Consider the following 16381-nt stretch of genomic DNA (forward strand, 5'->3'; position numbering starts at 1 on the left):
CAGATTAGACCCAGCCGGCGTACACGTCCAGACTCTCGGAGCGAACACCTTCCATCTCTCCCGTAACGCCGAGCAGTTTGACCGTTGTGCCCTTCTCAGCTGCCCACTTCTCCAGGAACACCTCTACTCGCTTCTTGGTCCCCTGATCGTCCTTCATGAGGAGAGCAAGGGCATCGTAGCCTCCTGCACCGGGAACAACGCCACCGTAGACTCCCTCGACGGTGCTTAGGGCGTCAAGAAGCTCGGTCTGGCTCTGGGGCTCGATGGGAACATCGCTGGCAGTACCCATCTCCCTAATCTTCTCTCGCACGGCACCGATCTTCTCCGGCAGTTGCGCAACATCACCAGCGTTGAGAGTGGCGATCAACTGCTCGTTACGCTTCTGTAGCTCATCCCAAAGTGTCTTAGACTCATCGGGGTTCGTAGCCTTCCATGCGAGAACCTTCTTGACCATGCCAACAGTCTTGCTTCCGCAGTCGACATCGCACATACGCAGAACAACGCCCTTAGGCATGATGACAGCGTCCTTAAGAACCTCGACGTCCCACTCGGACTCGCCGTCAACGAGCTTCACCAATGCATCAGCAAAACCAGCCGCGCCGGGCTCAGGGATCTTGCTTAGTGTGGCGGGAGAGAAGCGCCTGTACCTGCAAGATCCATAAACGGCGGTCGCGACATCGAAGCCCGAGCCAACCTTGCCCTGTGCAGCGCAGTGGGCAGCCTGCGCCAAGTTGTGCAGTGTCCTCTTTCCCTTGTCAGAATCAATGTTGAAGAGGTCCTCTGGCAAGTAGTGAACGAGGAGTGAGGCAGTCAGTGAGGTGACAAGAGCAGCAGACGAGCCAAGACCAGTCTTGTTAGCATCACCCAGAGTCACAGGGAACTTGGCGAAGCGGCCTGAACGGGAGGTATCAGTTTCTGAGTGAGAGTAGTAGTCGTTGTCTGCGAGGATGATGAGACGAGTAGATGTCAAGCTGTGGCTGGGACGCTGTCCACCGACACGGTCGATGTAGGTGAGAGCATAGCTGAGAGTGGTCTCGACGAAGGGATTGGGGTTGATCTGAGCTCCGCTACTGAAGAGTGAGTATTACACAGTAAGTATAAAGCTTTTGATATAGAGTTTTGTGTTGATGAGATAATGATTGGTTCAAGTCAGTCGGATCATGATGATCGCCGAACCTATCATGGACTCGAAGCTGTTTGGAGAACTGACATGTCTCACAGCGATAGCACAACCGCATATCGAGCTGGCTCATGATTGTGAATGAAGAATACCACTTACACTTGCAATTGGGTCACCTTGATACCACCGCCCTCACCAGCGAGATGATATCCATACCGCCATTGAGCCTCGAGGAACTGAGGGCTATCAACCACAATCTCAGTAAGCTGCACGCCAGCAGTGGTGTGAATGTCACCAGCGATGATATTGATGCGAGCGTTCAGACCGAATACAAAAGCAGTGTACTCCTGGTCTAGGACGAGATATCCGCCAGCGAGGAAGACCTTGCCAGGGGCAGAGACGGCGATGGTGGGGTGCTTGAGGGTCATTTTGGTGGTATATATACTAGGCTTAGGCGGTCAAGACAAACAAATGGGATAAGAATAAAGGCTGAGGCTCGTATAAGATAGAGAAAGAGTAGGTATCGGTGATTCGGAGTAATATTCCCTATCCAGAATTGTCTGTAATAGATGCAATACTACCGAATTGAGAAGAATCATCAAACTCCAGCGGGGCCTCATTTCTAGAGAGCACAGTGTTTCTGATATCTACTGCAACAGTATTCACACTGTAGTATAGGAGGCCATCAGAGAATGAATCGTCCAATAACATTCATTCACTTCAAGCTTTACCAGACTTTCGACCAACTTTGGCTCAAGTCTTGAGTTTAACATGAGCAAGTTATCTAACGATGATGCCAGTTACACGTCACCTTGATCAAGTGCCGAAAAGATACACTCGTTCAAAAATCCCAACAAATAACATTCACGATTCACAAGGACACACATATTGAGAGACTTGTAGTTTATGACAAACCCGTCATTTCTTCATTGTTATAATGTATTGATGGTACAAGCAGCAGGACCTTCTGCTATGCTTTCCCTTGCTTGAATCGACCAAATATCTCATCTCCTTGGTCTTCATCTTTTCCTCCCAACTGAAATAACAAGGCCCGGCCCCTTCTATGCTGCTAACATGATAATGACATGCAATGTAATGATTTCCCTTTCTTGGAGTGGTGATGATCTATCCAGGGAACGTCCGGCCCCAAATTCAAATCATTCAGAGGCAAACGCTCCACATAAAATCCTTTTTTTTTGATTCCCAAACGCCTTCCCTTCCAAGGGTTCGAGGGCAACCAGAGCCTCTCGAATATGACATTCAACTCATCAAAAAATGTCCCCGAGTATAAAGACAACCAACCCAACCAATCCATAACCAATCCAGCCAAACCCCACCTTCTAATCAGAACAACAGGGTATCAAGCACATTACGCCAACATAAAAAAACATTACCATTTCCACATCAACAAATGCTCATCAAATAACTCCCCTACTCGACAACTTCTTGTTGTCCTCCTCCGAGAAGCTCGAGGACCTTGTTGACAACAGCACTGGGGTAGCCGCGGGTGAGCATCTCACCAACGACACCCTTGGCTTCTTCTCGTTGCTCCACGGCTAGGTATGCACGAGTCATAGCCTCATATGTACTGGGTTCTCGCTTCTCCCGACCAACGGCATCGTAGATGCCCTGGGCCTTCTCGATCTGCTTCTCAGCTGCCCAGCCGTGAATCAGTGTGTTGGCGATGTAAGGAGTCAACTCCACACCCTTGCTTCGCATGTGTGCAAGTACAGGCTCGGAAGCAGCAACCTGGTGGTTGGCAACCATAGCCTCGAAGAGAGCTTGGTACAGGCTGGCGCTGATAGGAACGAGAGACTCCTTGACGACGGAATCGAACATCTTCATGGCACCTTCCATATCGTGCAGAACACATCCCCTAGCATGAATGAGGGAAGCGTAGTGAACGGGCTCAACGCGCTGACCCGAAGCACGGATCATGCCCAAGACCTCCTCAGCGGCCTCCATATCAACTGGGTCGAGAGTGGCGTGGGTATCGACAAGGAGCTTATAAGTGTGCACGGTAGGAGCTATACCCTTAGCCTTCATGCGCTCATAGTAAGCCAGAACCTTTGACTTGTCACGCTTGGTGTTCAAGAAAAATTGCATCATGCTGTTGTAAGGAGCAGGGCGGGCCTTGTAGTTAGGCATGGCTTCCATCTCGTCAAATAGCGTCTCAGCAAACTTCTCGTCACTAACACGGCAAAGAGCGTTGACAATGGTACCGTAGGTGACAGACGTAGGCTTGATTCCGAGGTTTCTCATCTCACCAAAGTAGAAAAGGCAGTCGTCGATACGGCGCGCCTTTCCAAGCTTACCGATGAGAGCATTGTAGAGGAATGAGCTAGGCTCAACACCCTCGGCCTTGGCACGGTGGAAGATGCGGACAGCCTCCGAAGCTTCGTCGAAAGTCTTGGTTGAATCCTTGAGCGTGGTGATGTACAGACCGAAAGTGTTTGCAGAGGGACTGGCGCCGATTTCGAGCAACTCCTGGTGGAACTGCTCAGCGCGTCCGCGGTTGCCCACGGTAAGGCAAGCGCCTACCATAGCGTCGAGGATACTGGACCACCCATATCGAACAACAGCAAACTGAGGCAGGACAGGCATGTCGGCGCGGGCCATGGCAAGAATGTCGTAGCACAGATCGATCTTGCCATCACGAGCAGCAGCAGAGATGAGCTTGGCGTAGGTGATGTAACGAGGATGTCGGCCGGCACGTCGCATGTTTCGGAAACGGTTGAGAGCCTCACTGAGACGAGGTCCCTTACGACCATGGTTACCCTCAAGATCTTCGGCAATGAGCGAAGAGCCCTTGAAGTCGGTGGTGTGGGCATAAGGGTCGTGGGTATCCTCAAAGCTGGGAACGGCAGGAGCTGGCATGTAAGAAGCGGGCGCGGGCTGTTGTGTGAAGTCGAGGACTTGAGGGGCGAGCTGACGGGGGTCAACAATGCCTCGAGTCTCCATGTATCGAGAGATGAACTCAACGCCCTCCTCGACCTCCTCAACGAGATGGGACTGGGCATCGGAAAGTGATGCTCGAATTCGCTGGAACATCATCTCGGACTGAGCCAAACCCTCTGCAACCTGACCAGAACCAATCAAAGCAACGGCATACATGGCTGTAGGCTCAATGAAGGAAGTAGTAGCTTGTACCTCGGGGTGGTTCAGAGCTTGCCAGTACTTCGAGGCGCTAACAACATCACCCTCACGGACGCTCATAGCGAGAAGGGCAGTAGCGGGAGTCACCAGGTCATCAGCATAAGAGGGCATACCACCGTAAGCGGCGATGGCGGTTTCCTTGTCGCCCTTATCAGCAGCAATGGTAGCAATTTCGCTCATGGCCTTTGCACGGGATTCAGCCTCAACAGACTGTGCCCATTGGAAAGCCTCCTGGTAGATACCACGGGTGATGAAACCCTTCACAAAACCAGTAGTAACCAGAGCATCCTTGATATCAGCAGCGCGGACACCATACTCGGTAACAATCTTCGAGAAGAACTTCATGGCACCCTCAATCTTGTCTGTAACCACGTAGGCATTGATAACTGCTGCGTAAACCTCAGCGTCAAGTCGGTCGTTGAGGGTAGTCTGTCCGTCATCGTGAGCAATAGCCAGGTTGCGGTACTCATTGTAGCATTCGACAGCGCTAATCAAGTCGCCAGATGAGGCGAAAGCAGTAATCATGGTAGGGAAAACAGCGGCGAAAGGGGCGATGTGGCTAGCCTCCATGTGCTCGAAAAGACGGAGCATATCAGCAACACGTCCGTCCTTAGCACAAGCAGTAATCAGCTGGTGGTAAGTCTCGGCAGTGTACTCGGCAACGTCAGTATCAACTGATGTGTCGAACAGCTTGATAGCCAAATCAAGGCGGTCGTCCTCGCAGAGAATAGCATGCTCGAACTCGTGAGAGGCGAGCATGAACTTGCCAGGCTCATCCATGCCACCGAATCGTACCCGCTTGTCTTCCAAAGCAGCCTTCAGCTCAGCAACCTCAAGGCATCGAGAGGCCAGAAGACCGACAAGAATGTTAAAAGTGTCAGCATCTGGCGAAACCTTCCTCCTGAGCATATCAGCGTATACGTCGAGAGCCTTGGAAACAATCTCGATCTTCTTCATGGGAATATGAATAGCAGCCAGCAAGAGAGCATTGTAGGCACCAGCGATCGGTTGAACGCCAGTTGCCAACATGGCCTCGAACACGGCGGGAATCTCGACATAGCGGCCATCATGAGCAAGCTTGTGAAGATGGTCGGCATAAGACAATGACTGGGGGTCTACTGGCGGACTGGCGCTTCGAGCGACACTTCCGGGAGTTTGCGACCTAGAAACCGCTGGCGATCGTGTCTTGAAACCAAGGGATGAGATCGGTCGTCCTTCGGCGACAGCATTCTCAGCCGCCTCCTGCAGACTTCGTACCTCAAGCTCGCGCTCGAGAGCAGCATCGATGTGCGCAAGAGCTGCTTGGTCCTCAATTGACAAGTTCGACTTGACTTCGGCATCCTCGATCAAAGCCTGCTCAATAACCTCTTGAGCGGCGGCTTGATCTTTGGTAAGAATGGAAGCCGCGCTAGGCTTCCACTCAATACTCTTCTGGAAATCGAACTGGGTCCATTCGGAATCAACTTCACCGGTGGCCTGCTGGTGTTGCAAGGCCTCGAAATACGCGTCTAGACCTCCATGGTTTTGGCCGGGGCGATGCTCTACGGACGGAAGGCCCGAAGATGCTGTGCGCTCAGTGTGGAAGGCGGAGTGAAGCTGGAGGTTAGAGAAGCGATTGAGTCGGTTGGTCTTTCGTCGGACAAAGACAGGTCGGTTTTGTGAATTTAGGACGTGAGGGTGTGTGGCGGCAACAACGGATTGCGCGTAACCGTGTGTTGTAATTGACTTTGCGAATGTTGATCCTTGACGGACGAAATTCGAGTAGAGGGAGGAGTATATGGTGGGCATTTAGAAATCACCCAGACGGGGAGGAGAGGAGACTAAAGAGTCTCTGTCAGTAACAGGTACAATTGGAAAAGCAATGATCGCTGTGTGTCAAGTATATTCAAGTGCCGTTGGAAGTCGAACGATTGTGAGGTCTGGTCGAACCACGCGATCTGGGGAGGCGTGGAGGAAAAGTGGTGTGTGGTGGACCGAAAACGTTGGAAGTGTCACTTACAGTAGAAAAGAATCGATTATATCAATTGCAGGTTCATTTGACAGCAAGTACGCCGTCAAACAAACGCGCCGACCAGAATAATAGATAAATGGTTAGGGGAGGATGAGGAAGGAAGAAAAGGTAGACAAGATCGAAAGAAGAAAATTATGACTACCGTTTGTCCGGGGTTGGTAGATTTGTCCTCGGGTGTTAGTTAATTGAGATGATGAGTATTCGACACGGACCCAGGTCTTAGGGTCGGGGGAGTGGCTTCCTTTTTTGCTCTTTGCCTGATGTACAGTGGAACCTTGGCAGGTACTATTCAGTCTACGCCTTTTCCCTCTACAAACCTACGGTATTTCTCGCTACAGCGCACGTCAAGAGGCAGCTTAGTGTGGGGAAACCCTCACTGAGCCCTCGAAATGGGGCATTTTTAGTTCGTTATCGCTACTTCCAAAGTACCTAAACATCATCGATGATGGCTGCGTGTCCGTGGTGGCCTTGTCGCGGCGCGGAGTTCGGATCATGAGTTTAGTTGGTTGCAGCGGACTGTTCAGGGCTCCGCAGTGGCTCATCTGTGGGTGTCGACAGGGGTCGAGGTGTTCTTTTTCAGCGTGTGGGTGCCTGGGAGACTAGCTGCTGTAGGTGAGGTGCGGGAGGTTCTGGAATGACTCAAGGCCCTGTGCCTGTACGAGCTGTTGTCTCCAGCAAGTACCGTAGAGTTATTCTCATTCAGCTCCGTCTCCAGTCCCGTCTTTTTTTCTCTTACTCAATCAAACTTTCCTAGAACCTCCGGAGGTCCTCAGAAGCTTCCAGTTACAGTACAGTACAGGTCCAGTTCTAGTTTCCAGGTGAACCACAGGTGAAGATGATGGATGTCTCTAGGTCGGTCTCTTTACTCTTCCCACTCTAACTATCTGCGGGGGGCTCTAATGCATGTGGCAAAGATTCAAACTGCTTAGTCCATTACACGCGCATTCACACCGATCATTGATGCTGCAAAAGATACAGACAGTAGCGAGCAGATTCTCGAGTTCCCACCGCTCGCATAAAATTGTAGCATCCATCAGCAAAACATCCTAGGCCATTTGAGTTGGCGTTTTGGAGAACCCATCAAAGTTGACTGTCATTGGCCAATCAGCTTTCACGGAATTCTGGAAACTCCCTCTTGTCCGGCATGCAAAAGTTTTCCCTTCCTTGCTTTTCTGTAGGTTATTTTTCATGATGTTACCTTTTTACTGGGTTCTCTCTGTAGGATCGCCAAAGATTCAGTGCATGTTACCAGGAATATGAGACATGCACACAAACGAACGAATATTTGTTTGAGTGTCTGTATTTTCTGAAATAGTTTTGTGAATCTGCAGGTTTGACGCGCACGACCCTTGGTCTGACCGCAAGTGACGATTCGTTTAAGCGAGTAACGGAACCGTTTTCTAGGCCTTAGATGCAGACAATTGCTTTACGTTTCGATATTGACCCATTCATGATCCTTCCATCGTCAACAACAGACCCAGGGCTCAGGGCCAAGGGTGCAAGGGTCCTCAAGCAGTCGTCGATTTAACTGAACTAGGACTCATCCAACTCTGGACTCTGATGGTGGCCACGGCGATAACAAACCGGTGATTTTGTCCAGCCCTCCCTGTCTTAGACTTCCTTAGATGTAGTTTTTTTCAGCTTTGATTGGACGAAAAGTCTTGGTCTATGATTAGCGTCAAAGTCTGAGGGAGAAGCCGGGACTCCAAGTCCAGCCTGTCGGGTTGCTGCCAGATGTCCCGCTCATAGAGGACACCTGGACCTCGATAACTTCAATCTTTTTATCGATTTGTTGTTGTGTAACGAACATTTTTTTTTCTTCTGTATTTTCCTCTGCTATTTCAGACAGGGGATCATGCTGGTGGATCAAGGCGGGCCATTTACGATAACTGAATTACTGATGGAAAAGAATTCGCTGATACCGTCGATTGTGAATAATGGTACTCATCTATCGGTATTTCTGCTTCGAGCGAAACCTACCAATTCCTACGTCAACACACAAGTCTTGACAAGGTGTGGCAAACAACTTTAAAATCAACCTGGCTGTGTGTGAAAAACAACATTGTCAGCTGCTTAAGATTGACCTACCAAAGAGGCCGGGACAAGTGTACACACCAGCCCCCAAAGTCTTACTCATTGGGTTCAACCTCCGGGGCAATTAGTGCAACTCCGTCAACCCTCCGTCAACCCTCCGTCAACCCTCCGTCAACTCCTCCATTTGCCCTAGCCACAAAGTAAAAAACACAACAAGGCTTTATCATGATGAACAGTCATCATTCATCATGTGGCGACGTCGACAAAGTGATGCCTGGGGTTCAGGGCTGTAATGGAGTACGACAGAACTGCAGGGCTGCAAATGCAATTTTGGTCCGTCACATGGATTGCCCATCAACGAAAAAGATCCGTTTCCAGCGGATGCTACGGATCAGTACATATGGATTCTCTACCTACCTACATAGTACTTTCTGGCTGACGACAGTTCTACTATAATCCCTGGCCTGTCAGTTTTCTCGCTAGAGATAAATAGCCGAGTCCGATCGGGCGTAAAAGACCAGCCCGGCATTTTCGCTTCTTTAACTCCATCAATATCCGTCTAAATATTGGAGATTTTGGAGAATTGGAGATTAGACGTTGCTTCGCTCCAGTCCTTTATCAGATGGTTCGCCCGACGACCTCTTTATCAATCCGTAACAAACCCGGACCGGAGTTCAAAACCTGATCAACTTCCGACGCTATTCGGAGCAAAGTTATGAGTTGCTTATGCCTGGGATTCACGGCATGTAGCCAACTATCAGATTTCTCGCAACGTCCCAATGTGTACACAAGAAGCACTCTGACGTAGCACTCATTTGCCAAAGACTTGCATTCCCGTAGGTAGATTGCATTGTGTCACCTGAAGCGCATTGGCGCTGCTATGCATGGCATCCCTTTGCTTACGCAGTTTCAGCTTTCGCGATTCTACGGAATCTCAATATGCCTCGCAGCTACACATTTACCTTTCAGCGCCATTGCGTATCGATCTTTTTCCTCTTGAGGAATCTCGGGGACTTATCGACAGCAGTCATGAGACTCTTCCCAATTCCACGATGACGATATCGCCTTCAATCCAGAGTGATGCTTCTCTGTAGTCCATCAGCAATCCCGTAACAATTTGTATGTAAATCATGGAGAAGATCTAGACCACGTTCGATCGGCGTTATCAGTAGATAAGCGATAAGATAGTGTTTCTCCACTTAATATTTTTTTCTTCAATGTATCGAGAATATCGTAAGCCCCACGTATAGTCTATATACCAACTTCAACACCGCAACAATGGCTGACGATGGAATGCTGCTAAACTTCGACCTGGGGTCTGGTCCTATCAAGCCCCAGGTCAAGTTCAAGGGTGGACGCTGGCGCGACAGGAAGCAGGCCGAGAGGTCAACAAGGATAGCGTCCGGGAAACAGACTCAGACCAAACATTCAAGAGATGGAACCGACGAGGGAAGGTCTTCAAAACGACAAAGGACAGATGACGATGGCTTTGATGATGATTTTGATTACAAGTCTGCCAATAGAAATGCTTCGCGACCAAGACAATTCGACGCCGATGGCCACGGACCGCCTCGAAACCCCGATGGCAAGCCAAAACAGATTATCTCACGTCTCTTCTCGTTCAATCCTACTCAAACAACAGAGGTGCAAGAGAAGCAGGAGGAATGGACCGCTCCAGAGGCTACCAATGCGCCGCTATCAGATGTTGCTAACTTTGGTACCTTGACGATATCCGCCCGACTGGTTGACGAACTTGGCAAGATGAACCTGGAGCGACCCACGGCTATTCAGAACAAGGTCATCCCTCACATGCTGACGAGCAGCTCCGATGCGTTTGTCCAGGCCGAGACTGGTTCTGGAAAGACGTTGGCCTACCTTTTGCCCGTCCTACATCGCGTTTTGCAATTGAGTGAGAAGGGCAAAGCCCAGATTCACCGAGACTCTGGCGCATTTGCTATTATTGTTGCGCCCACTCGTGAACTTGCCAAGCAGGTTCATACAGTCCTCGAGAAGCTTATTCGACCGTTCCCATGGCTTGTGTCGACCGCGATCACTGGTGGAGAGTCCAAGAAGGCAGAGAAGGCCCGTATACGAAAGGGTGTCAACTTCTTGGTCGCTACCCCCGGCCGACTCGCAGATCATATCGACAACACCAAGGCGCTTAACCTCAGCACGGTCCGATGGTTGATTCTTGATGAAGGCGATCGACTTATGGACTTGGGTTTTGAGGAGGATTTGAAGAAGGTTATTACAACGCTCAAGGCGGTTGAGCCTTCGGACAAGCTACCAGACGGAACACCGCTCAAGGCCCTACCGGAACGAAGAGTCACAGTACTTTGCTCGGCTACCATGAAGATGAACGTGCAGAAGCTTGGAGAGATGAGTTTGGCAGACGCGACATTCTTGGCAGCAAAGAAGGAGGAGATGGAGCTCGATGTGGATAAGGAGATGAAGGCGCCTGCGCAACTTCACCAGTACTATTCTGTGGTTCCAGCCAAGCTACGACTCGTTACCCTTATCGCGTACCTCAAGGCTACGTTCTCCAAGCGCGGCAAGACGATGAAGGCGATTATCTTTATTTCTTGCGCCGACTCGGTCGATTTCCATTACGAAATGCTACGGGATCCTAACAGCACCGACGCACCTGTAGCATCTTCCAAGGACGCAGAATCGGTTTCGAAGACAGTAGCAAAGGCGGCATACATTACCTCTCCAGCGAGCCCTGAGGTTGTTCTCCACAGAATGCATGGATCTCTATCGCAACCTATCCGTACGGCTACTTTGCGATCATTCTCGGCTTGCAAGTCGCCATCCCTTCTAATCACCACTGATGTTTCCTCTCGAGGTCTGGATATTCCTTCGGTCGATCTGGTCATCGAGTACGATCCCGCGTTCAGCTTTGCCGATCATATTCATCGTGTCGGTCGAACTGCTCGTGCTGGTAGACCTGGTGACGCTCTTCTGTTCCTCCTTCCCGGAACCGAAGAAGGCTATATCGAGCTACTAAAGCAGTCAACACCACCAACATCGCAATCATACGACTCGATCCTACAAAAGGGAATGATGAGCAAGCTCGAATTCCCGGTCGAGACGACAGCGAAACCGGAAGAGGGGCAGTCTTTCCATGACAAGGCGGAGACTCTCCAGTTACATATCGAACAGCGTCTGCTAGAAGATACCAACCGCCTAGAACTTGCTCGAAAAGGCTTCAAGTCCCACATCAGAGCATATGCTACGCATACCAAGGAGGAAAGGAAGCACTTCGATATTACAGAACTACACCTGGGACACACAGCAAAGAGTTACGGCTTGAGAGAAGCGCCCGGCGGCATTGGACAGGGTGTGGAGAGGAAGACTAAGAAGCGGACGAATAAGGGTGCTGAGAAGGAATCGGACCAGGCTGTGGGAGACGAGAGGCATAACCAGAACATAATCAGGAAGAAGAGTATGATGATGATGAATATGCCGGCGGACGAGTTCAATATTGGTTAGATACTGGGTACAGCGGCATTCCTTGCTTGAACTTGAGTTTTAGATCTACATTAAAAGCCGGACATGATGATCATGTCCATGATTATTTCTTCCACCTCTCTCCGTTCGTCCTTCCACACGTTGCCTCCTCTTAGATACGCGTCCAACGTCATGAATGTGCCAAGATCCTGGAACCATGACGATGCATCTCAAGTTGTCCTGCATCACGCAGAGATCTCGGAGTGCGAATCGAAATGCCATAGCTGCACAACAACGATGTCGTGATGCTGTCGTTGACCATTCACAGCCTCACAGACTGACAGCTAACGGACGAGTGCGCCACATTTGGCAGGTGTGTGGCCTCTTTCAAGGGTCCTGTAGGTCCAAGATTCAAGGCGCATGACATCAAAAGCTCACCACAAAGAATGTCTGGACTCTCTGTAGATGCCCTGCTAGTGACAGCTGTGCTACCCTATAATAATTCCGGACGGGACCACCTCTGCATGCCTCTCAAACACCGGAATGCGTAATTATGTGTCGAGGAACGTCATTTTAGAGATGCGGGAGGGAGGGATGTCAGAGTTGTGTGGCTGATGCTGTGAGCTCGACCCAATGAAGCTTGGGGATTCGCAGGATTTGACGTCATGCGGTGATGTAACTTGGCTGGTGATTTACATGCATCAGATATTCGAAAGATTCCAGGGGGATGAGAAGCAACATTTAAGAGAAGACTCCTGCCGCTGAAATCAAGTGTCTTATTCTTTAATCTACAAGATCACAAGTCTCAGTCTCAAACCTTGAACAAGACAAACACCACCACCAATCTATCACCACCAAAAACCACCATCATGAACAACAACCAGAACAAGAGCGCCGCTGGCAACGTCGGCGATACAGTCGGAGGAGCCGCCAACTTCCTCACCAGCACCTTAGGCAACACCGTCGGTGGCCTCGGCCGCACAGTCGGCAACGTTACTGGAGCCGCCACTCGCGGTGTTGGCGATACCGTCACCTCAGCGACCGGCAGCACTGGACAGCCCATCGGCGATGCTGTTGGCAACATCGGCACTGGAGTCCAGGGAGGACTTGACAGCATTTCCAAGGGCGTCGAGGACGCTGGCCAGTGGAAGAAGCGATAAATCATGATCAACGACAAACCAACAACAGACACGATACCACGATAATACGGGGATGGAAGATTGTAATACTGGAAGCACCAGGAACTGTATCAATAGTCAATACAAAATAACTACCTACTTGCGACTATACTGTCAATGAAGTAACACTGTGAATATGTGACCTGTATTTGTTCCGCCTACTCTCCCTGTCTGCTCACCACTGTGGTTGTGCTCCCATCTGCAGGTACACACACACACACAAGGCACGCCTTCCGTTTGTTGACCTGCCTGTAGACATTCAACGAAATTTTAAGAAGGCCGCACATGTCAGCACGACCTGGAGATCATCTTCCACCGTGGGCGTTCAAAGCAATCTTGGGTTTACAGCATTCACGCGGCGAGCATCCTTCCTCATGACCCGGCATCAAGCCAAGTGCACAATGAAAGAGGTTATAAATCAAAAATTACGCCCCCTATGGCCCCGAAGGACAATAGAGCATGGAAACGACTCCGCGATGTGCAATGCAGGCCTTCCATGCTGAGGAAGCCAATTCATGAGCTGGCCTCCTCGGAACAAGGTAAGTATGAAGAAGAAAAGAAAAAGAAGAGGAAAGGTTAGCAGGCAGCCGAGATTATATAGGCAGAATTTTTGGTTGGTCTGTGCGCAGAACATTAGGCGGCGCGCGTCGGCAGAATTTAGCGCACCACGAAAACACGTGACCGAACGATGCGCTCGGGAGCAGGAAGATCCGAGACGTCAGGGCCTGGTTGCTCGGGAGCAGGTGGAGATTTCATCTCCTTTGAGTTCGACGTTTACTTGGCGATAACTTCAATGTGACTAGGCCTGACCTTTTAGCTTCGGCCTGCCAGTGGGATATTTACATCTCTATGATCATGATTCTCCTCGGGAAGCGTTGCTTTACGATGTTAAAGATGGTCAAGAACTTAGCTAATATTTACTAAAACCTGACAAACCTATCAGTCGTGGCGCAGACCCACGTACGTCCTTGTTCGACGGTGCTTGATTGCGGTTCTGCAAAGACAAGTGTGAAGTCTAATTCTTCCAGCTTCCACTTTGAGATCTGTGCCCGGAACCGAGGTGTTGCTAAACCATAGCTCACATCGAAGTCTGGTTCAGCTGTAGGGTAAGATATATCGCTTGGACATAACACGGAAAGAATGTCAATTAGGACTACGCGAGTTTCATTGGCAAATTGCCATATTGGAACTGATATTCTATAGCAATAGAGGAGATATAACTATAGTATCTGGGTTTGGAAATTTGAGGGCGTCTCACCGACTTCGACAACATTAAGCGTTGCAGTACCCGTGCTACAGTAGATGTGGAGAGAACGGGAACTGTTTACCTCGGAATCAGAGTAACAGCATGGAATCCACATTTGGCATTAGAACGGCTGCCATACCGTAGTGAGAGGCAGATCGCGCTGATCAGAGTTTATTGTTTACTGGATGAACCTTACTATTGGATCGTTGTTTGTTGGCGCGCATGGCAGACTGCAGTCATCAATATCGCAACACTTCAACTTGATGCTATTACTGTTGGCATATGAGGCCTCCGGTCTAGAACGACCCATGAAGTCGCAAGACACGTAACTATTCCGAAGACTCGTAATCCCTCCTACCGACTTGATAGCGCTTAAGCAGATGGAGGTGATACAGGTACGAGAAGAAGTAGAGACTAACAATACTTTGACTGCCAAGACCGAAATCTGGGGTACAACTAGCCCCGGTACTTGAAACTTTTAGACCCTGAACCAAGCACAGGCACAGGCAATAGAAACGCCATAATACAGGCTGTTAACTAAGCCAAGCAGTTTCAACCTGACCGATCCGTTTACGGATACGGCGCAGGTCATCTCCTGTTTCGAATCTCACTGTGAGATCTATGGAGAGTTATTGAGCCTGCCCTATAACAATTGTTACCGAGGCTCGGGCCAAGACGGTCCTGAGTACTGATTAGGAGGCGGCGTTCGAAACTATTGTTTTTCGAAACAGGGCAGTATAACAAGGCGCCTATAGGCGAGCTATTCTTCGGCATCGCGTTGCCGACGTTGAAGATTAATTAATTGTCTTCGTATGTATCACTGCTAAGCGACATGGGGGTCGGGCAGTGCTACACCAAAAGTCTCGGGTTCGTTAAACGTCTGGTTTGATCTAGCGCCGCCCAGCCGAAAACCAAAACAATTGCGGTCGGAGTATCAAACCATCCGAACTGATAGATTTGATGCATATGCCGAGTGGGCGTGGCTGAGGCTGTGGGCGGCCGACATTGACCCTGTGCTTCACCCTTGTTTGAGGTTAGTAAGAGAGTTTTTGGCAGTTGTATCTGGACGACAGGGGTCAGGCTTGACATGTTGACTGCAGTCTGTTGGGATGAGTTGGGATAAGTATAAAGAGGATGGGAAGAAACATTGGTTTATCGAAATATCATCAAACAACACATTCTCATCTCAACTCTACAAAGATACCCATCACCACCACTCCAACTATCACCACCACCATCATCACCACCAAACAAACCACCACAACCACCAAAATGCACGCCTCTCCCATCACTCTTCTCGCTCTCTCCGCCAGCGTCGTCTCCGCTGCCAACCACGTTGTCAAGGTCGGAGATGGAGGTCTGACTTTCGAGCCCGCTGAGACCACAGCCAAGATGGGCGACACTGTCGAATTCCGCTTCTACAAGGGAACCCACAACGTCGCTCAGAGTGGCTTCGGCAGCCCCTGTTCTCCCATCAACAGCACTGCTTTCTTCAGTGGTACTTGGGATGTCAAGGAGGGCGTGAGCGACAAGGTCTTCACCCTCAACGTTACCTCTGAGGACCCTATCTGGTACTACTGTGCTGTTGGCGCTCATTGCCAGAACGGTATGGTTGGTGCTATCAACGCTCCGTAAGTTCACCTCTTCTCCACAGTCAAGATTCCGTATATACTAACAAGCTTAACAGTACCAGCGGAAACCGAACCTACGAGAACTTCGCCAAGGCCGCCGAGGAGGCTGATGACAGCACTGCTCCCCGATCTACTGGTGGTGGTGAGATCGCTACCGCCACCGGCACATGGGCTCCCTCAGGCACTGCTTCCAGCACTGAGACCGCCGCTTCCTCAACAGAGACCTCCGATGCTAACGCTGGTCTCGAGGCCCGTGGTGAGATCCGATGGGGTCTGATGGCCGCCAGCATGGCCATGGCCGGTCTTTTCGGTGGACTGATGATGTAGATACCCCCCTGTATCAGTCAATTGTGTTTTATGATTCATGCCCTGGAGGCATTTTATTGTCTAAGCTAGCTAGACTAGCCACTGGACTTTGTACATGAGCGTATAGACGACTTCCTACGGGAGAGATGATAATATAGATACCACTTTACTCGCACAATGCTTCCCATAAATCACTAGTGAATATGATCATGTTTCGAGCGGCTCTCCTCGAAAGAGTTAAGAAAAAAA

General features: G+C 50.1%; 5 protein-coding genes across 5 annotated transcripts; 3 read left to right on the plus strand and 2 right to left on the minus strand.

The window, feature by feature from the left end:
* Positions 1 to 4: 4 nt before the first annotated feature.
* On the minus strand, positions 5 to 1548 carry FIESC28_07881 (uncharacterized protein; the record flags this gene model as incomplete). Its single annotated transcript, XM_031162021.1, has 2 exons — positions 5 to 1070; positions 1280 to 1548. 2 exons carry the CDS (start codon positions 1546 to 1548, stop codon positions 5 to 7), a joined length of 1335 nt encoding a protein of 444 aa, XP_031013934.1.
* Positions 1549 to 2551: 1003 nt separating this feature from the next.
* Positions 2552 to 6064, minus strand: FIESC28_07882 (uncharacterized protein; the record flags this gene model as incomplete). Its single annotated transcript, XM_031162022.1, has 1 exon — positions 2552 to 6064. The coding sequence occupies one exon, from the start codon at positions 6062 to 6064 to the stop codon at positions 2552 to 2554; it is 3513 nt and encodes a 1170-aa protein (XP_031013935.1).
* Positions 6065 to 9599: 3535 nt separating this feature from the next.
* On the plus strand, positions 9600 to 11813 carry FIESC28_07883 (uncharacterized protein; the record flags this gene model as incomplete). The annotated part of the gene is made up of 1 exon (XM_031162023.1): positions 9600 to 11813. The coding sequence occupies one exon, from the start codon at positions 9600 to 9602 to the stop codon at positions 11811 to 11813; it is 2214 nt and encodes a 737-aa protein (XP_031013936.1).
* Positions 11814 to 12640: 827 nt separating this feature from the next.
* On the plus strand, positions 12641 to 12931 carry FIESC28_07884 (uncharacterized protein; the record flags this gene model as incomplete). Its single annotated transcript, XM_031162024.1, has 1 exon — positions 12641 to 12931. The coding sequence occupies one exon, from the start codon at positions 12641 to 12643 to the stop codon at positions 12929 to 12931; it is 291 nt and encodes a 96-aa protein (XP_031013937.1).
* Positions 12932 to 15467: 2536 nt separating this feature from the next.
* FIESC28_07885 (uncharacterized protein) lies at positions 15468 to 16153 on the plus strand (the record flags this gene model as incomplete). The annotated part of the gene is made up of 2 exons (XM_031162025.1): positions 15468 to 15826; positions 15883 to 16153. The coding sequence occupies 2 exons, from the start codon at positions 15468 to 15470 to the stop codon at positions 16151 to 16153; spliced, it is 630 nt and encodes a 209-aa protein (XP_031013938.1).
* Positions 16154 to 16381: the final 228 nt, after the last annotated feature.

This window comes from Fusarium coffeatum (genome assembly GCF_003316985.1).
Source record: "Fusarium coffeatum strain FIESC_28 chromosome Unknown BRIP53273_contig_177, whole genome shotgun sequence".
In the NCBI taxonomy this organism is placed as follows: domain Eukaryota; kingdom Fungi; phylum Ascomycota; class Sordariomycetes; order Hypocreales; family Nectriaceae; genus Fusarium; species Fusarium coffeatum.